Source organism: Carcharhinus amblyrhynchos, chromosome 30 (genome assembly GCF_965287045.1).
Source record: "Carcharhinus amblyrhynchos chromosome 30, sCarAmb.v2.hapA, whole genome shotgun sequence".
NCBI classification, from domain to species: domain Eukaryota; kingdom Metazoa; phylum Chordata; class Chondrichthyes; order Carcharhiniformes; family Carcharhinidae; genus Carcharhinus; species Carcharhinus amblyrhynchos.
Window position 1 is genome coordinate 14,329,141 of NC_137353.1, and position 15,666 is coordinate 14,344,806.

The window sequence follows — 15,666 nt, forward strand, 5'->3', positions numbered from 1 at the left end:
ACCTGCCACGGCAGATGGTAGAATTTGAATTCAATAAAAAAAAATTCTGGAATTACGAACCGACTGATGACCATTATTGGAAAAACCCATCTGGTTCACTAATGTCCTCTAGGGAAGGAAATCTCCCATCCTTATAGCCGGTCTGGCCTACATGTGACTCCAGAGCCACAGTAATGTGATTGTCTCCCAACTACCCTCCAACTAGGGAAGGGCAATAAATACTGGCCAGCCAGCAATGCCCATGTACCAGGAATGCATTAAAAAAAGGAACATAAGAACATAAGAAATAGGAGCAGGAGTAGGCCAACTAGCCCTTCGAGCCTGCCCCGCCATTCAATAAGATCATGGCTGATCTGTCGTGTCTCAGTTCCACATTCCCGCCCTCTCCCCATAACCCTTAATCCCCTTGCCTATCAAAAACCCATCAATCCGCGTCTTAAAAATATTTAGCGAGGCAGCCTCCACCACTTCAACGGGCAGAGAATTCCAGAGATTCACCACCCTTTGAGTGAAGAAGTTCCTCCTCAACTCTGTTCTAAACCGCCCCCCCTTTATCTTCAGGCTATGCCCCCTAGTCCTACTGTCCTTTCTGAGCGGGAAGAGTCTCTCCACCTCTATCCTATCCATCCCATTCATCATCTTATACGTCTCAATGAGATCTCCCCTCATTCTTCTAAACTCTAACGAGTACAAGCCTAATCTATTCAGCCTCTCCTCATAGCTCAACCCCCTCAACTCCGGCATCAGCCTAGTAAACCTCCTCTGCACTCCCTCCAAGGCTAAAATATCCTTGCGTAAGTACGGCGACCAAAACTGCACACAGTACTCCAGCTGCGGCCTCACCAATGCCCTATACAGCCGCAGCAAGACCTCCCTACTTTTATATTCAATCCCCCTCGCGATGAAGGCCAGCATCCCATTAGCCTTCCTGACCACCTGCTGCACCTGCAAGCTGGGTTTTTGCGACTCATGCACAAGGACCCCGAGGTCCCTCTGCACCGTCGCCTGCTGCAGTTTTTCTCCACATAAGTAATAATCCTTCCTACCATTATTCCTACCAAAGTGGACCACCTCGCACTTGCCAACATTAAATTCCATCTGCCATTTCCTGGCCCATTCGCCCAGCCTATCTAGATCCTTCTGTAGACTCTCCCCACCCTCTGCACAATTTGCCTTTCCACCAATTTTGGTGTCATCAGCAAATTTCGACACCATACACTCGGTTCCCTCCTCCAGATCATCTATATAAATGGTAAATAGCTGAGGCCCCAGCACCGACCCCTGGGGCACTCCACTAGTCACCATCCGCCAATCCGAATAGCACCCATTGACCCCCACTCTCTGCCTCCTATTTGACAACCAGTCCTTTATCCACGCTAACACCCTGCCCCCTGACCTTCTGTAATAACCTCTTGTGAGGTACCTTGTCAAACGCCTTCCGAAAATCCAGAAAGACCACATCCACCGGCTCTCCTCTATCGACCACCCTAGACACATCCTCATAGAACTCCAGTAAATTTGTCAGACACGACTTCCCTTTAAGGAAACCGTGCTGCGTCTGCTCTATCAAGTAGTTCCCCTCAAGATGCCTTGCTATTTCCTCCTTGATGACGGATTCTAACATTTTACCTACAACAGACGTTAAACTAACAGGCCTATAATTCCCCGCCTTTTGCCTGGCACCCTTCTTAAACAACGGCGTAACATTAGCCGTTTTCCAATCTTCCGGCACTTCCCCGGAATCCAGCGACGTCTGGAAAATAACCACCAAGGCATCCACTATCACCTCCGCCATTTCTTTCAGGACCCTCGGATGCATTCCATCCGGTCCTGGGGACTTGTCCACAATCAGCCCCTCCAGTCTGTCGAGCACCACCTCTCTAGTAACAGTAATGTCATCGAGACCCTCCAGTCCTACCACCTTTCCATCTCTAACATCCAGCAAATTATTCACGTCCTCCTCCGTGAAGACCGAAACAAAAAAGTTATTCAAGACCTCCGCCATATCCCCATCGCCTACCACTAAGTCCCCCTTCTCATCCTCTAAGGGACCAACGTTCACCCTAGCCAGCCTCTTCCTTTTTATATATTTATAAAAACTCTTGCTATCCTTTTTTATATTAAGCGCTAGCCCAGCTTCATAGTTTCTCCTACCCTTCTTTATCAACTTCTTTGTCAATCTTTGTTGACATTTAAACCTCTCCCAATCCTCTTCTCGCCCACTACTCTTAGCTACTCTAAATGCCTCCGCTTTTAATTTAACACTTTCCTTCACCTCCTTCGTTATCCACGGCTTATTACCTCTCCTCCTACGGTCCTTTTTGACCATCGGAATAAATTTCCGCTGAGCACCAAGAAAGATCTCCTTAAAGATCCTCCACTGTTCCTCAGCAGACCTACCTTCCAACGCGCTCCACATTCGCCAATTCTTCTCTCATCCTACCGTACTCCCCTCTGTTCAAACAAAGGACGCGTGTCCGGGAACCCACTTTCTCCTCCTCCATCTGCACCAGAAACTTCACCATACAATGATCACTCTCCCCAAGAGGATCCTTCACCGCAAGGTCCCTAATTCTACCCGCCTCATTACATAGCACCAGATCCAAGATAGCTCGCTCCCTCGTCGGCTCCAACATATACTGTTCGAGGAAACTATCCCAGCAGCATTCCAAGAAACCTGCTGACAGTAAAAATCCATCCCCTCCCATTACTCTCCTCAGCACTGAATTATAGAATCCGACAGTGCAGAAGGAGGCCATTCGGCCCATCGAGCCTGCACTGACCACAATCCCACCCAGCCCCTATCCCCATAACCCTATGCATTTACCCTAATTAGTCCCTTGAAACAAAGGGGCAATTTAGCACGGCCAATCCACCTAACCCGCACATCTTTAGACATCTGTGTCACATGATGTCTCGCTTATTTATAATTAACTCAGTTACTACCCAGTGGATTTTTGTGAATGGCAAACACTGGAATCTGACCCTTGACCTGCCCCTCCCACTTAGCCAGCCCTCACTTCCCATGCGGCTATTTGGATTTCCTCTTTAGGAACAGACAATACTGCTCCAAGGCTGAACAAATCACCTCTGCCTGTTACTCACGCTTCACCTCACAAAGTTATCTTCATGAAATTCTTTTCATCAAGTCCTGACACCTCCATCACAAATCTCAGCAGGATGTAGGGGAAACTTGCTGTCTCTCACATCTCACCCACAGCCAGCCTGTGCTCGAGATCTCTCTCTCTCTCTCTCTAAACAGTTCCCACTATCAAAGATGATGCTGGAGTGAATGATTCCCGCTTAGTTCCTGCTCATCTTGAGTGCATTATTCCTCTCCCTACATCCTCACTACTTCAACTCTGGACTTAGAATCATAGAATCCTAAGTGCAGAAAGAGGCCTTTCGGCCCATCAAGTGCTTACCAACTCCCCAACAGAGCATCTCACTCAGGCCCACCCCCTGTCCGATCCCTGTAACCACCACCCTTGCCCATTTATCCCACTAATTCCCCCTAACTTACATAACTTGGGACACCAAGGGGCCAATTTAGCACAGCCAATCTACCTAACTTGCACATCTTTGGAGTGTGGGAGGAAACCGGAGCATCCGGAGGAAACCCACACAGACACAGGCGGGGGGGGGGAGGGGGACTTCCCCGTCCTGCCTGCCTTGGGAGTTGTAGCAGGCCGGTTGGGGGGGACAAGTGCGGCAGGAAAATCCCTCCTGGGTAGAACTTGCAAACTCCACACAGGCAGTCACCCAAGGCTGGAACTGAACTCAAGTTCCTGGAGCTGTGGGGCAGCAGTGCCAACCACTGTGCCACTCGTTTACTCCTTTAGCGCTCCCTGACCTGCGCCCACGCACATTCAAATGCCTGCTCGCCAATGGGATTGCAATCCATGTGACCTCTCCCCGCTCCCAACCCTTAGGAACTGAGGTCAAATTCCATAGTTTTTATTATTCCCCTGACTGAGGACAGGCTAACTCCAGGAGCAAAGCCAGTAATCTTCCTCAGCTGTGTGACTCTGTATTGAGGCATTTACCCACTGTACCAACAGAGGTGAGCATTCTAAGCTGCCTCTAATACAGGTTTACAGCATGGAAACAGGCCCTTCGGCCCAACTTGTCCATGCCGCCCTTTCTTTTTGTAAAACCCCTAAGCTAATCCCAATTGCCCGCATTTGGCCCATTTCCCTCTATATCCATTGCACCCATGTAATTATCTCAATGTTTTTTGAAAGAAAAAATTATATCCGTCTCTTCTACTTCTGGCAGCTTATTCCAGCCACTCACCATCATCTGTGCGAGAAAACCTCCCCTCTGGACACTTTTGTAACTCTCCCCTCTCAGCTTAAATCTATGCCCTCTAGTTTTTGACTCCCCTACTTTTGGGAACAGATATTGACTATCTAGCTGATCTGTGTGCCTCATTACTTTATAGACCTCTATAAGGTCACCCCTCAGTCTCCTATGCTCCAGAGAAAAAAGTGCCAGTCTATCCAGCCTCTCCTCGTAACTCCACCCATCAAGTCCCAGTAGCATCCTGGTAAATCTTTTCTGCATTCTTTCTAGTTTAATACAGTATTCCAAGTGTGGCCTCACCAATGTCTTGTACAAGTTCAACAAGACATCCCAACTCCTGTATTCAATGTTCAATGCAGAAACTAGCAAAGCTAGTACCAGTTTCTTGAACACAGACTGTTCCAATAAAACACAATTTGAAGATTGGCAAATCAATCTTTTGCTTTTTTTTCCCTTTTGCTGCTGATTTCATAGGATTATGGAATAGTACTGCATGGATGGAGGCCATTCTACTGTTCCAGCCTCACCTGTTCTTTAGAGAAGCAATCCAGTTAACTCACTGCTTGGCTCTTTCCCCGTAGCCCTGGGATTCTTTTCTCCTTCAAACATTTCTCAATTCCTTCCTGAAGACAATTAATGAATCTATTTTCCACCACCCTCAGTAGGGCAGCGCGCTCTGGATCTTGATGGCTCGTTGTGTAAAAAAAAGTTTTCCCTTGTGGCACATCTGGCTCTTTTGCCAAATCACAGCAAAACTCTGTGTTCGGGATATCAATCCTTGCAGTAAGTCAGGCGGTATCGAGCAATTATCATCATTACCCTCACAATGGCTTCTCCCAGTTAAATATGTCGCTCAGCCGGACTGTTTTATTTGTGTTTATTCTTATTCTGAGGCCATTTACTTTGCTGCATTATTTATTTCCTTTGTTTGTCTGCAGTTTGTATTATCTTATTGTTGCTGCACTCTCTGCCGCTTTCATTATTGATTGTGTCTCTGTCCTGCTGGTGCCAAAAGGGCCTCATTATAAACTAGCTGCTTTCATCTTAATTGATCCACCATGTGAGGATATTTGAAATGTACAGAGCATTGCCAGTGTGGCAGGGGAAACCTCAGGCTGTCTTGAAGAAAGGAAAACCCCTTTATTCTCAGATAAAGCTTACAGGCCCTGCTGAGGTCGTACAGTTAATGGCTGATATGGACAGTGCCTGGAGAACTGCTTCTGCAACACAGAACCATCGAACCCCTACAGTGCGAGAAGAGGCCATTCAGCCCCCTGCACCCACCTTCCTAAAGAATCCCACCCAGACCCTCCTTGCCACCCTATCCCAGTAAACCCATGCAATTCCCATGGCTAATCCACTGGACTTACCCATCTTTTGACACAAAGGAGCAACTTAGCATGGCCAATCCATCTAACTTGTATGTCTTTGGATAGTGGGAGGAAACCAAAGCACGGAGGGGAAACCCATGCAGACACGGGGAGAACATGCAAGCTCCACAAAGACAGTGACCCAAGCCAGGAATCGAACCCTGGTCCCTGGCACTGTGAGGCAGCAGTGCTAACCACTGTGGAACTGTGTCACCCTCTAGATCAAAGGTCAGGCAGCAAAGGGATCAAATCCCCACGTCCACTCATTCACCCCATAAATCAATCCTTACATACAGCCCCACTCATTCATCCCCAGAAATCAATTGATATACACATCCCTATTTACAAAGAACAAAGAAAATTACAGCACAGGAATAGGCCCTTTGGCTTTCCACCGACCATGCTGCCTGACTGAATTAAAAGCCCTTACCTTTCTGGGGACCACATCTCTCCATTCCCATCCTATTCATGTATTTGTCCAGACGCCCATTAAAAATCACTATCTTATCTGCTTCCCCCAGCAGCGAGTTCCAGACACCCACCATCCTCTGTAAAAAACTTGCCTTGTACATCCCCGTTAAACCTTGCCCCTCGCACTTTAAACCTATGCCCCCGAGTAAATGACTCTTCCAACCTGGGAAAAAGCTTCCGACTATCTACTCTGTCCATGCCTCTCATAATCTCTGGGGAATTCAACAAATATGGAGAGGAAAGTGACGGAAGTGGAAAGGAGAGCAGAAGAGTGGAAATTAGGGGAAGGCACAGGAGGGGTGCAGGAGGTAGATCTGGGGAGAGAAAGGTGGAGAAAAGGAGAGAGTTGGAGAGGAGAGGATGGAAGGAGAGAGGAGGAGAGCAGTGAAGAAGGAGGAGAAGGAAGAGAGGGGGAGTTCGCAGGAGGGGCAGTGGGTCATGGGGGAGTAGAGTAGGGAAGAGGAGTTGAGGGGAGAGGCAGGGATATATAGGGGAGAGACGGGGATAAATAGGGGAGTGCGGGGATAGATAGGGAAATAATAAATAAATAATAAATAATAGGGGAGAGACGGGGATAAATAGGGGAATGGGGGTGATATATAGGGGAGTGGAGGAGAGTAAAGGAGAAAGGAAGGTAAGAAAGATAGGAGTGCAAACATTTGGCATTGGTCTTCCAGAGGAAAGTTGTTTATTGTGCTGCTAACCCAAACAAAGACAAGATCAAAACTAAGCTTTGAGAGGCAGCAGAAGCCACCAGGATGTGGCTAATCCACTCAGTGTAACAGCCCTTTGATGAACTCTGACACGGACGGAGTGAAGGAGGAAACGTGACAACGAAGGCAATAAAAGGTGACCATCACCTTGAACGCTGTTGTGCAATGCTGTACTAATCAGTCATTGTATCAATCACCAGCGCTTATAAAACAGCACAAAATCATTTCTTACCTGAAGAAGCCAATAGCACCTCCGGTGGAAAGTGGGGATAATAGAAGAATGGACATAACAGCCATAAAGACACTGTGAAGACAAAGAAGAAGAAATGACTGAGCTTTCTTACGACCAGGTTCAGTACGTTACATTATACAGATATTTTTCAGGTGCTTATTATGGAAGAATATCATCAAATCCCTACACAGTAGAAGAGGCCATTCAGTCCATCAAGTCTGCACCAACTTTCTGACAGAGTATCTTACACAGGTGCTCATCCCTGTAACCCCACACATTTGCCATGACTAATCTATCTAACCTACACATATTGGGACCCTGAGAGATAATTTAGCATGGCCAATCCACCTAAGCTGCACATCTCTGGAGTTTGGGTGGAAACCGGAGCACCTGAAGGAAACCCACACAGACTCAGGGCGAATGTGCAAACTCCACACAGAGAGTCACCCAAGGCTGGAATTGAACCCGGGTCCCTGGAGCTCTGAGGGAACAGCACTAACCACTGTGCCACCCGCTTGTCTCCTTTCTTCCAGGCACTAATCTGCATTCAGTCATGGATCCACGGGGAACTCACCTACCACTATAACGATTGTGACCATTCTTTATGGGGATAATTCTGCGATGGTTTCCTTCCAGCTGGAATAAAGCCTGGGATATCATTGCCTTATCTCTGATGCCTGCTCCTTGTACGGAGTGACTGGGATTGTGAGATTTGAACTGTGTAAAGTTTATTTATTTGCCACAGGTAGGCTTACATTAACACTGCAATGAAGTTACTGTGAAAATCCCCTAGTCACCACACTCTGGCACCTGTTTAGGTACACTGAGGGAGAATTTAGCATGGCCAATGTACTTAACCAGCACACTTTTTGGACTGTGGGGGGAAACCAGAGTACCTGGAGGAAACCCACGCAGACATGGGTAGAATGTGCTGACTCCAATACAAACAGTGACCCAAACCGGGAATTGAACCCAGGTCCCTGGTTTGATTCCAGCCTTGGGTCACTGTGCAGAGTCTGCACTGTTCTCCCAGTGTCTGCGTGGGTTTCCTCCTACAGTCATGTGCTAGTTAGGTGCATTGGCCATGCTAAATTCTCCCTCAGTGTACAGGCGCCAGAGTGTGGCAACTATGGGATTTTCACAGTAGCTTCTTTGCGGTATTAACGTAATCCTACTTGTGAAACTAATAAATAAACTTGGAAAATCTGAAGCTGTGACTTATCTCTCCAGCACTGGGAATTTTCCTCTCCTCGTGTCTGGACTGAGGAGACTAATAGTTAGAGATTGATTGCTGTGAGCCGTCAACAACTCCATGATCATTAGAATCATGCAGCCACCAGGCTGGTAGAAGGGAAACCAGATGGACAAGTCTTTATTCGTCCAGCAGTTCCTGTGATGTTACTTGGCAAAAGCTGGAGCATTTTTCTGAAACGTTAACAGATCTCCCCAGGATGGCAGGCATCAAACTTATGCCATTTTTATATTTAGGTGCAACAATCATTCCTGTTAAAAACAATCACAGCAAGATCTCAAATGTTGAGACACAAATTATTCCAGGTTGTAAGAAAGGAAATCAGCTAAGTTTTAAATCACCAGAAAAAAAAACCTTCAATCAGTGGCTGGGATTTCCCTGTCACCAGGGGGTATTTTGATTTGATTTGATTTGTTATTGTCACATGTATTAGTATAAAGTGAAAAGTATTGTTTTCTGCGTGTTATACAAAGCATACTGTTCATAGAGAAGGAAAGGAAAGAGTGCAGAATGTAGTGTTACAGGCATAGCTAGGTGTAGAGAAAGATCAACTTAGTGCAAGGTAGGTCCATTCAAAAGTCTGATGACAACAGGGAAGAAGCTGTTCTTAAGTTGGTTGGTACATGACCTCAGACTTTTGTAACTTTTTCCCGACAGAAGCAGATGGAAGAGAAAATGCCCGGGGTGCATGGGTTCTTTGATTAGGCTGGCTGCTACGCTGAGGCAGTGAAAAGTGTAGACAAAGCCAATGGATGGGAGGCTGGTTTGCGTGATGGACAGGGCTTCATTCATGGCCCTTCATAGTTATGTGTAGGTATTCCTGGATGATCAAGACAAGTTTGATTTTATAAGCGGTTAAAGAGCTGCTGCCAATTTCTCTGATTTCTTTTCTTCTCTCTCTCTCTCCACCTCCCCCCAGGTAACCACTTCTGTTCTTTGATCAGTTTGGCTTTTACAACCTATCGGTTTCATGGTCAACTTTACTCAACGTGTTGCCAAAGGCATTGAATTCAATTTCACAATTAGCCATGCTGGGATTTGAACTTGCAATTCATTACGTAGAATTTACAGCACAGAACATAAAACCTTGGTTAGGCTGCATTTGGAGTATTGCATGCAGTTCTGATCGCCACACAACCAGAAGCTCATAGAAGCTTCAGAGAAAGTGAAAAGAGGGTTCACCAGGATGCTGCCTGGTCTCGAGGGTGTTGGCTTTGAGGAGAGGTTGAATAAACTAGGGTTGTTTCACTGGAAAGATGGAGGGTGAGGGGAGACCTGATAGAGGTCTACAAAATTATGCAAGGCATAGACAGGGTAGATAGTCAGAGGCTTTTTCCCAGTGTGTAAGTGTCAATTACAAGGGAACATAGGTTCAAGATGAGAGGCAGGAAAGTTTAAGGAAGATGTGTGGGGGAAGTTTTCACGTAGAGGGTGGTGGGTGCCGAGAACTTGCTACCAGAGGAGGTGGTGGAAACAGGCACATTAGCAACATTAAATCCACCCACATCTGGATGGGTACATGAATCGGGAGGGAAAAGAGGGATAGGAAACAAGTAAGGACAGAAGTTTTTTTTTAGTTTAGTTCGGGCATCATGATCAGCACAGGCTTGGAGGGGTATTCTTCTGTGCTCTTTGGTCTAGAAACAGGCCATTCTGCCCGACAGGTCTGTGCTGTTGTTTATGCTCCACACAAACCTCTTCCTGTCTTCACTTTATCCTACCCTATCAACATATTTCTCACCTATCAGCGCATCCTTGGGATTATCAGTCTGGTCACATAACGCCTATGCTATCACACCCAGATGATGAATGACTATGTGGGAGGGATACCAGAAAGTGGCTGCCAACTGTGAATCTGCTCCCATCATAGGTCAGCAAACTAGCAATGAGAAAGTTGTGCGCTTGCAAAGAAATGAAATAAAAAAAGTTTACCTCATGATTGTGTAGCCCCCTTTAAATCCAGGACACAATGGAAGCTATAATTCACTCTGAATGCTTTGAAGTGTAATATCTTATACTTTAGGTACTGTCAGTGTCAAAATAGGCAGATGATTACTGCCCGCTGTACCATATCAGTGGACATCTTTCATCGCTGTCAGAATCCAACCTGTCTGTGTGTATCACCATGCTTCAGTCAGGTCACTCTCAGGCTTTTGTCAAAACACACACTGATGACCAAGGAAGTTATTCCACTGAAGTATTACTCCTTCAGAAATAAGTATGTTACACAGAAAGGGGCGGCATTTCTATGGTGGTTCCTCACACATTTTGTGAGCATATTTCACTGTGCACACACACATGGCCTTTTAAAATAATTTAGGATCTCCATATGTTAGTCTTGCCAAGTCCGTTTCAATCCAAAATCCTGTCATGCTCCAACAGGCTTTCAGCTATAATAATGGCAGCCACACATAGAACTCCACACGTTATCCCACTTACCTGGTGCCATGTGTAACTGGTCTGGATGGAAGAAGGCTGAATATTTCAGAGTTCAGGAATTAACATTTTAATGCAACTCCTTTGAACTTTTAAGAAAGATCATAGAATCCCTACAGTGCAGGACAGGCCATTTAACCCATTGAGTTTGCACCAACTCTCTTACTGACACCGAGCGTCTTAGCCAAGCCCTCTTCCCATAACCTCACACATTTCCCATGGCTAATCCATCTAATCGACACATCATGGGACACTAAGGGATGATTTAACATGACCAATCTACCTAACCTGCACATTTTTGGAGTGTGGGAGGAAACCAGAGCACCCGACGGAAATTCAAGCAAGGAAGTCCACACGGGCACAGGGAGGATGTGGAAACTCCACACAAACAATGACACAAGGACACAACTGAACCCGGCCCCCTGATGCCGTGAGGCAGCAGTGCTAACCACTGTGCTGCCCAATATATATTCTATGATGTAATATTTGAATTTAATTACAATAAAGTGATGGAACTTCTGCTCATTTTGAAATGACATTGGGAATCTCACATTTTTGTTAGTACGTTGCGATTTGCTCATTGTTTTAAATGTTACTGTGGAAAGCACACTGATGTTTAGCAATATTGGACATACCACACTGTTGTTGATGATGTTGGAAATCCCACCAGCCTGAATTTTACACTCCCCAGTGTTGGGTTTTTAGGCAGAGGGGAATATAAGAACATAAGAACATAAGAAATAGGAGCAGGAGTAGGCCATCTGGCCCTTCGAGCCTGCCCCGCCATTCAATAAGATCATGGCTGATCTGTCGTGGCTCAGTTCCACTTTCCCGCCCTCTCCCCATAACCCTTAATCCCCTCTCTTATCAAAAACCCATCAACCCGCTTCTTAAAAATATTTAGCGAGGCAGCCTCCACCACTTCAACGGGCAGAGAATTCCAGAGATTCACCACCCTTTGAGTGAAGAAGTTCCTCCTCAACTCCGTTCTGAACCGCCCCCCCTTTATCTTGAGGCTGTGCCCCCTAGTCCTACTGTCTTTTTTGAGCGGGAAGAGTCTTTCCACCTCTATCCTATCCATCCCATTCATCATCTTATACGTCTCAATGAGATCTCCCCTCATTCTTCTAAACTCTAACGAGTACAAGCCTAGTTTATTCAGCCTCTCCTCATAGCTCAACCCCCTCAACTCCGGTATCAGCCTAGTAAACCTCCTCTGCACTCCCTCCAGGGCCAAAATATCCTTGCGCAGGTGCGGCGCCCAAAACTGCACACAGTACTCCAGCTGCGGCCTCACCAATGCCCTATACAGCTGCAGCAAGACCTCCCTACTTTTATATTCAATCCCCCTCGCTATGAAGGCCAGCATCCCATTCGCCTTCCTGACCACCTGCTGCACTTGCAGGCTGAAATTGAAAATATGAAATTGCACAGGTTAAATTCCCTCCGGGTTCCTGTGCGTCCTGACCTCTCAATGATTTTAAACTAGGGCAGGAAAGGCCTCGGATGGGAAATGCTCCCTTTCTCCAATGAGGCCTTTAACGGGCTAAATAATGGGAACACTGAACCCCTATGGGGGAAAGCCAGAAAGAATCAAATTTATATCTTGGTGGGAAGTGAGAACAGATGCCTCCATCAGACTGGGAGCCCCAGCCTCTGAAGATCTGGTGACTAATGTATAACCCTCCCAGTCCGGCTGATCCCTGATCAACCCCCTGCCAAAGCCAACATTGCTACTGTTGTGGAAAATCTGCATTGTGATTGGTGTTGATGGGAATCCTGCATTGTGATTGGTGTTGATCAGAATCCCACATTGTGATTGGTGTGGATAAGAATCCTGCATTGTGACTGATGTTGATGGGAATGCCGCATTGTGATTGGTGTTGATAAGAATCCTGTATTGTGATTGGAGTTGATGGGAATCCTGCATTGTGATTGGTGTTGATAAGAATCCTGCATTGTGGTTGGTGTTGATGGGAATCCTGCATTGTGATTGGTGCTGATAAGAATCCTGCATTGTGATTGGTGTTGATGGGAATCCTGCATTGTGATTGGTGTTGATGGGAATCCTGCATTGTGATTGGTGTTGATGGGAGCCCTGCATTGTGATTGGTGATGATGAGAATCCTGCATTATGATTGGTGTTGATGGGAATCCTGCATTGTGATTGGTGTTGATGGGAATCCTGCATTGTGATTGGTGTTGATGGGAGCCCTGCATTGTGATTGGTGTTGATGGGAATCCTGCATTGTGATTGGTGATGATGAAAATCCTGCATTGTGATTGGTGATGATGGGAATCCTGCATTGTGATTGGTGATGATGGGAATCCTGTGTTGTGATTGGTGATGACTGAGCAATGATTCTGGAATCAGCTCTGCGCAAGTGCAGGAATTATGCTGCTAATTGTGGATAAAGTTAACCCCATTCACATTCAATTGTAAGAGATTTATCCAGATAACTGAGTAATACATTTCAGCTGCTCAAGCTTGAAGGAAGTCTCGTACTTAGTGTGCTAACTCTCTTGAGTGCAAGACTGGTGAAACTCTCTCCTCCACCTCAATTTCAGAAGTGCTTTATCTGGTGCACTAGTTCAGCAGTTTATGCTTCATGACCTATTCTGTCATCATTCAGAATATATTTGTCCATTAGTGGAAACTCAGGGACAGTGTGGGTGCGTGCTTACTAAGGAATGGATTGAGTCTGTTCATATGCATTTTTCACAGGGATTCACTGCCAACAGAGTACAGGCAAGTAGATTCCCTCGGCTGGACCTCAATTTGAATCCAATGAAGGCAACTGTTTTAAGTCACTGAGCGTGATCTTGAGTATCATACTGAGTATCTGACCCCTATATTCTACTAACAAGCTCAGAAACATATTCAGGAGCTTCAGGCACAGGTAGATGATCCTAACAAAGATATTATTGCCTTTGTGAGAAAACAGAGACATGGAAAAAAGTACATTTTAACCAAGAAATGTTAAGGATGTTATGGGGTCAACAGAATGATGAAGCTTAGCAGGCACCTAATATGGCAGATGTAATAAGTCCTCAGAAGCATAAGTCCCTGGAACAAAAATCCCTTTATTTACAAGCCTGATAACAGCATACAGGGTGCTTTCAGTGAGTAGTCTACACTCGGAGTCCCAGACGTACTGACACTCCCAGTTAGGTCCAAAGCAAGAGGCTCACTGATTGGCCCTTCAATTTGGCCCACTCTTTTTATTATTGAAACAGGCCCACCTCAATTGCCTGATTAAAGTCATTACTGTGGGCACACTCCCTCGATGTGTAAATATGGGTGACATGGTGGCACAGTGGTTAGCACTGCTGCGTTACAGTGCTGAGAGCCAACTTTGATTCCAGGCTCGGGTCATTGTCTGTGTGGAGTCTGCACATTTTCCCTGTGTCTGTGTGGGTTTCCTCCGGGTGCTCCAGTTTCCCCCCACACGCCAAAGATGTGCAGGTTAGGTGGATTGGCCATGCTAAATTGCCTCTTAGTGTCAGGGGATTAGCAGGGTAAATACATGGGGTTACAGGGATCGGGCCTGGGTGGGATTGTTGTCAGTGCAGACTCAATAGGCCCAATGGCCTCTTCCTGCACTGTTGAGATTCTATGATTCTAGAGTGCCAGCCACTTGGGCACTGGCTCATTGAGGCTTGCATTTTAAATTAATTTCCCAGCTTGCAATGGTATGATCTGACCTGACAATGTTTTGGTTACTATTTTAACACATGTTACCCATGGTTTCACTGGTAGCGCTCTTACCTCTGTGTCAAAGGGTATTGCGTTCAAGCCTCACTCTGAAGAATCAACAGAATTTCTAAGTTGACTCTCCCCATGCAGAGCTAAGGGAATGAAGTTAGACCCTTACCCATTACAACAGTGACTACACTTTGTCGGCTGTAAAGTGTTTTGGATAATGCTAAGGTTATGAAAGGCGCTATATAAATTCAAGTTTTCCTTCTTCTATAGCCATTGGGTTATTGCATTCATGAGAATGAGGGATGCAATGAGTGAACAAGATTGGTGATGAAATTACCAGCAAAGTCCATTGAGGCAGATAATATGTCCGACAGGCAGGCTTATTTTATTCATGGAACGTGGGCATCACTGGCTGGGCCAGTATTTATTGCCCATCCCATTTAAAAATCAACCACTTAGGCCAGACCCGGTAAGGATGACAGATTTCCTTCCGTAAAAGGACATTAGTGAACAGGATGGGTTTTTACGATGATGAACAATGGTTTTGTCATCATTAGACTTTTAATTCCAGATTTTGACTGAATTCAAATTTCACCATCTGCCCTGGTGGGATTTGAACCTAGGACCCCGGAGCAATACCCTGGGTCTCTTGGATACTAGTCCAGGGGCAATACCATTCTGATACTGCCTCTTCTGTAGGTGTAGAAGTGGAAGTAGGAGTGAGAGAGAAAAGCAATTGAAGGGTTGGTGGGATTGCAGTCATTGTAAAAGGGAATAGTATCCATTAGATCTACTCTGCTTCCAAGCAATGCCCACATTTCCATCACAGTTTGATGTTAAACTGTCCTGTTTTTGGATGCACAATTAACTTAAAATTGGTATCTGTCAACCATGAGCATCCATCTAATCATGTCATATCGCAAACAGCAAAGATAGGAGACCGTAAGCAGTGACTATGGACACAGCTTTTAATTTGCTATCCATCACTGTCCACTGACTCTCTCGCTTTTTCTGTTACTCATTTTTCAAGCTAACTCGACTTGATTTCCCTTTATTTGTCTTAGTCCTCTTTGTAAGCAACTGTTCAAACACGGGCCAAATTAATTAGGTTAAGAATGTAAAGTTTATTACATTTTCTTTACGGGGAAAGCAGCAGGAGATATTTATTAATGAATGAGATT

General features: G+C 45.7%; 1 protein-coding gene across 5 annotated transcripts in view; it reads right to left on the reverse strand.

The window, feature by feature from the left end:
* The window catches only part of LOC145359990 (calmodulin-binding transcription activator 1-like), a 1,101,467-nt gene that overhangs the window by 297,498 nt on the left and 788,303 nt on the right, over window positions 1-15,666 (reverse strand). For all 5 annotated transcript variants that reach the window (XM_080214885.1, XM_080214883.1, XM_080214884.1 and 2 more), the window contains exon 5: window positions 7,092-7,163. In XM_080214885.1, the coding sequence (XP_080071011.1) occupies window positions 7,092-7,163 (72 nt within the window). The remainder of the gene's footprint in view (window positions 1-7,091; window positions 7,164-15,666) is intronic.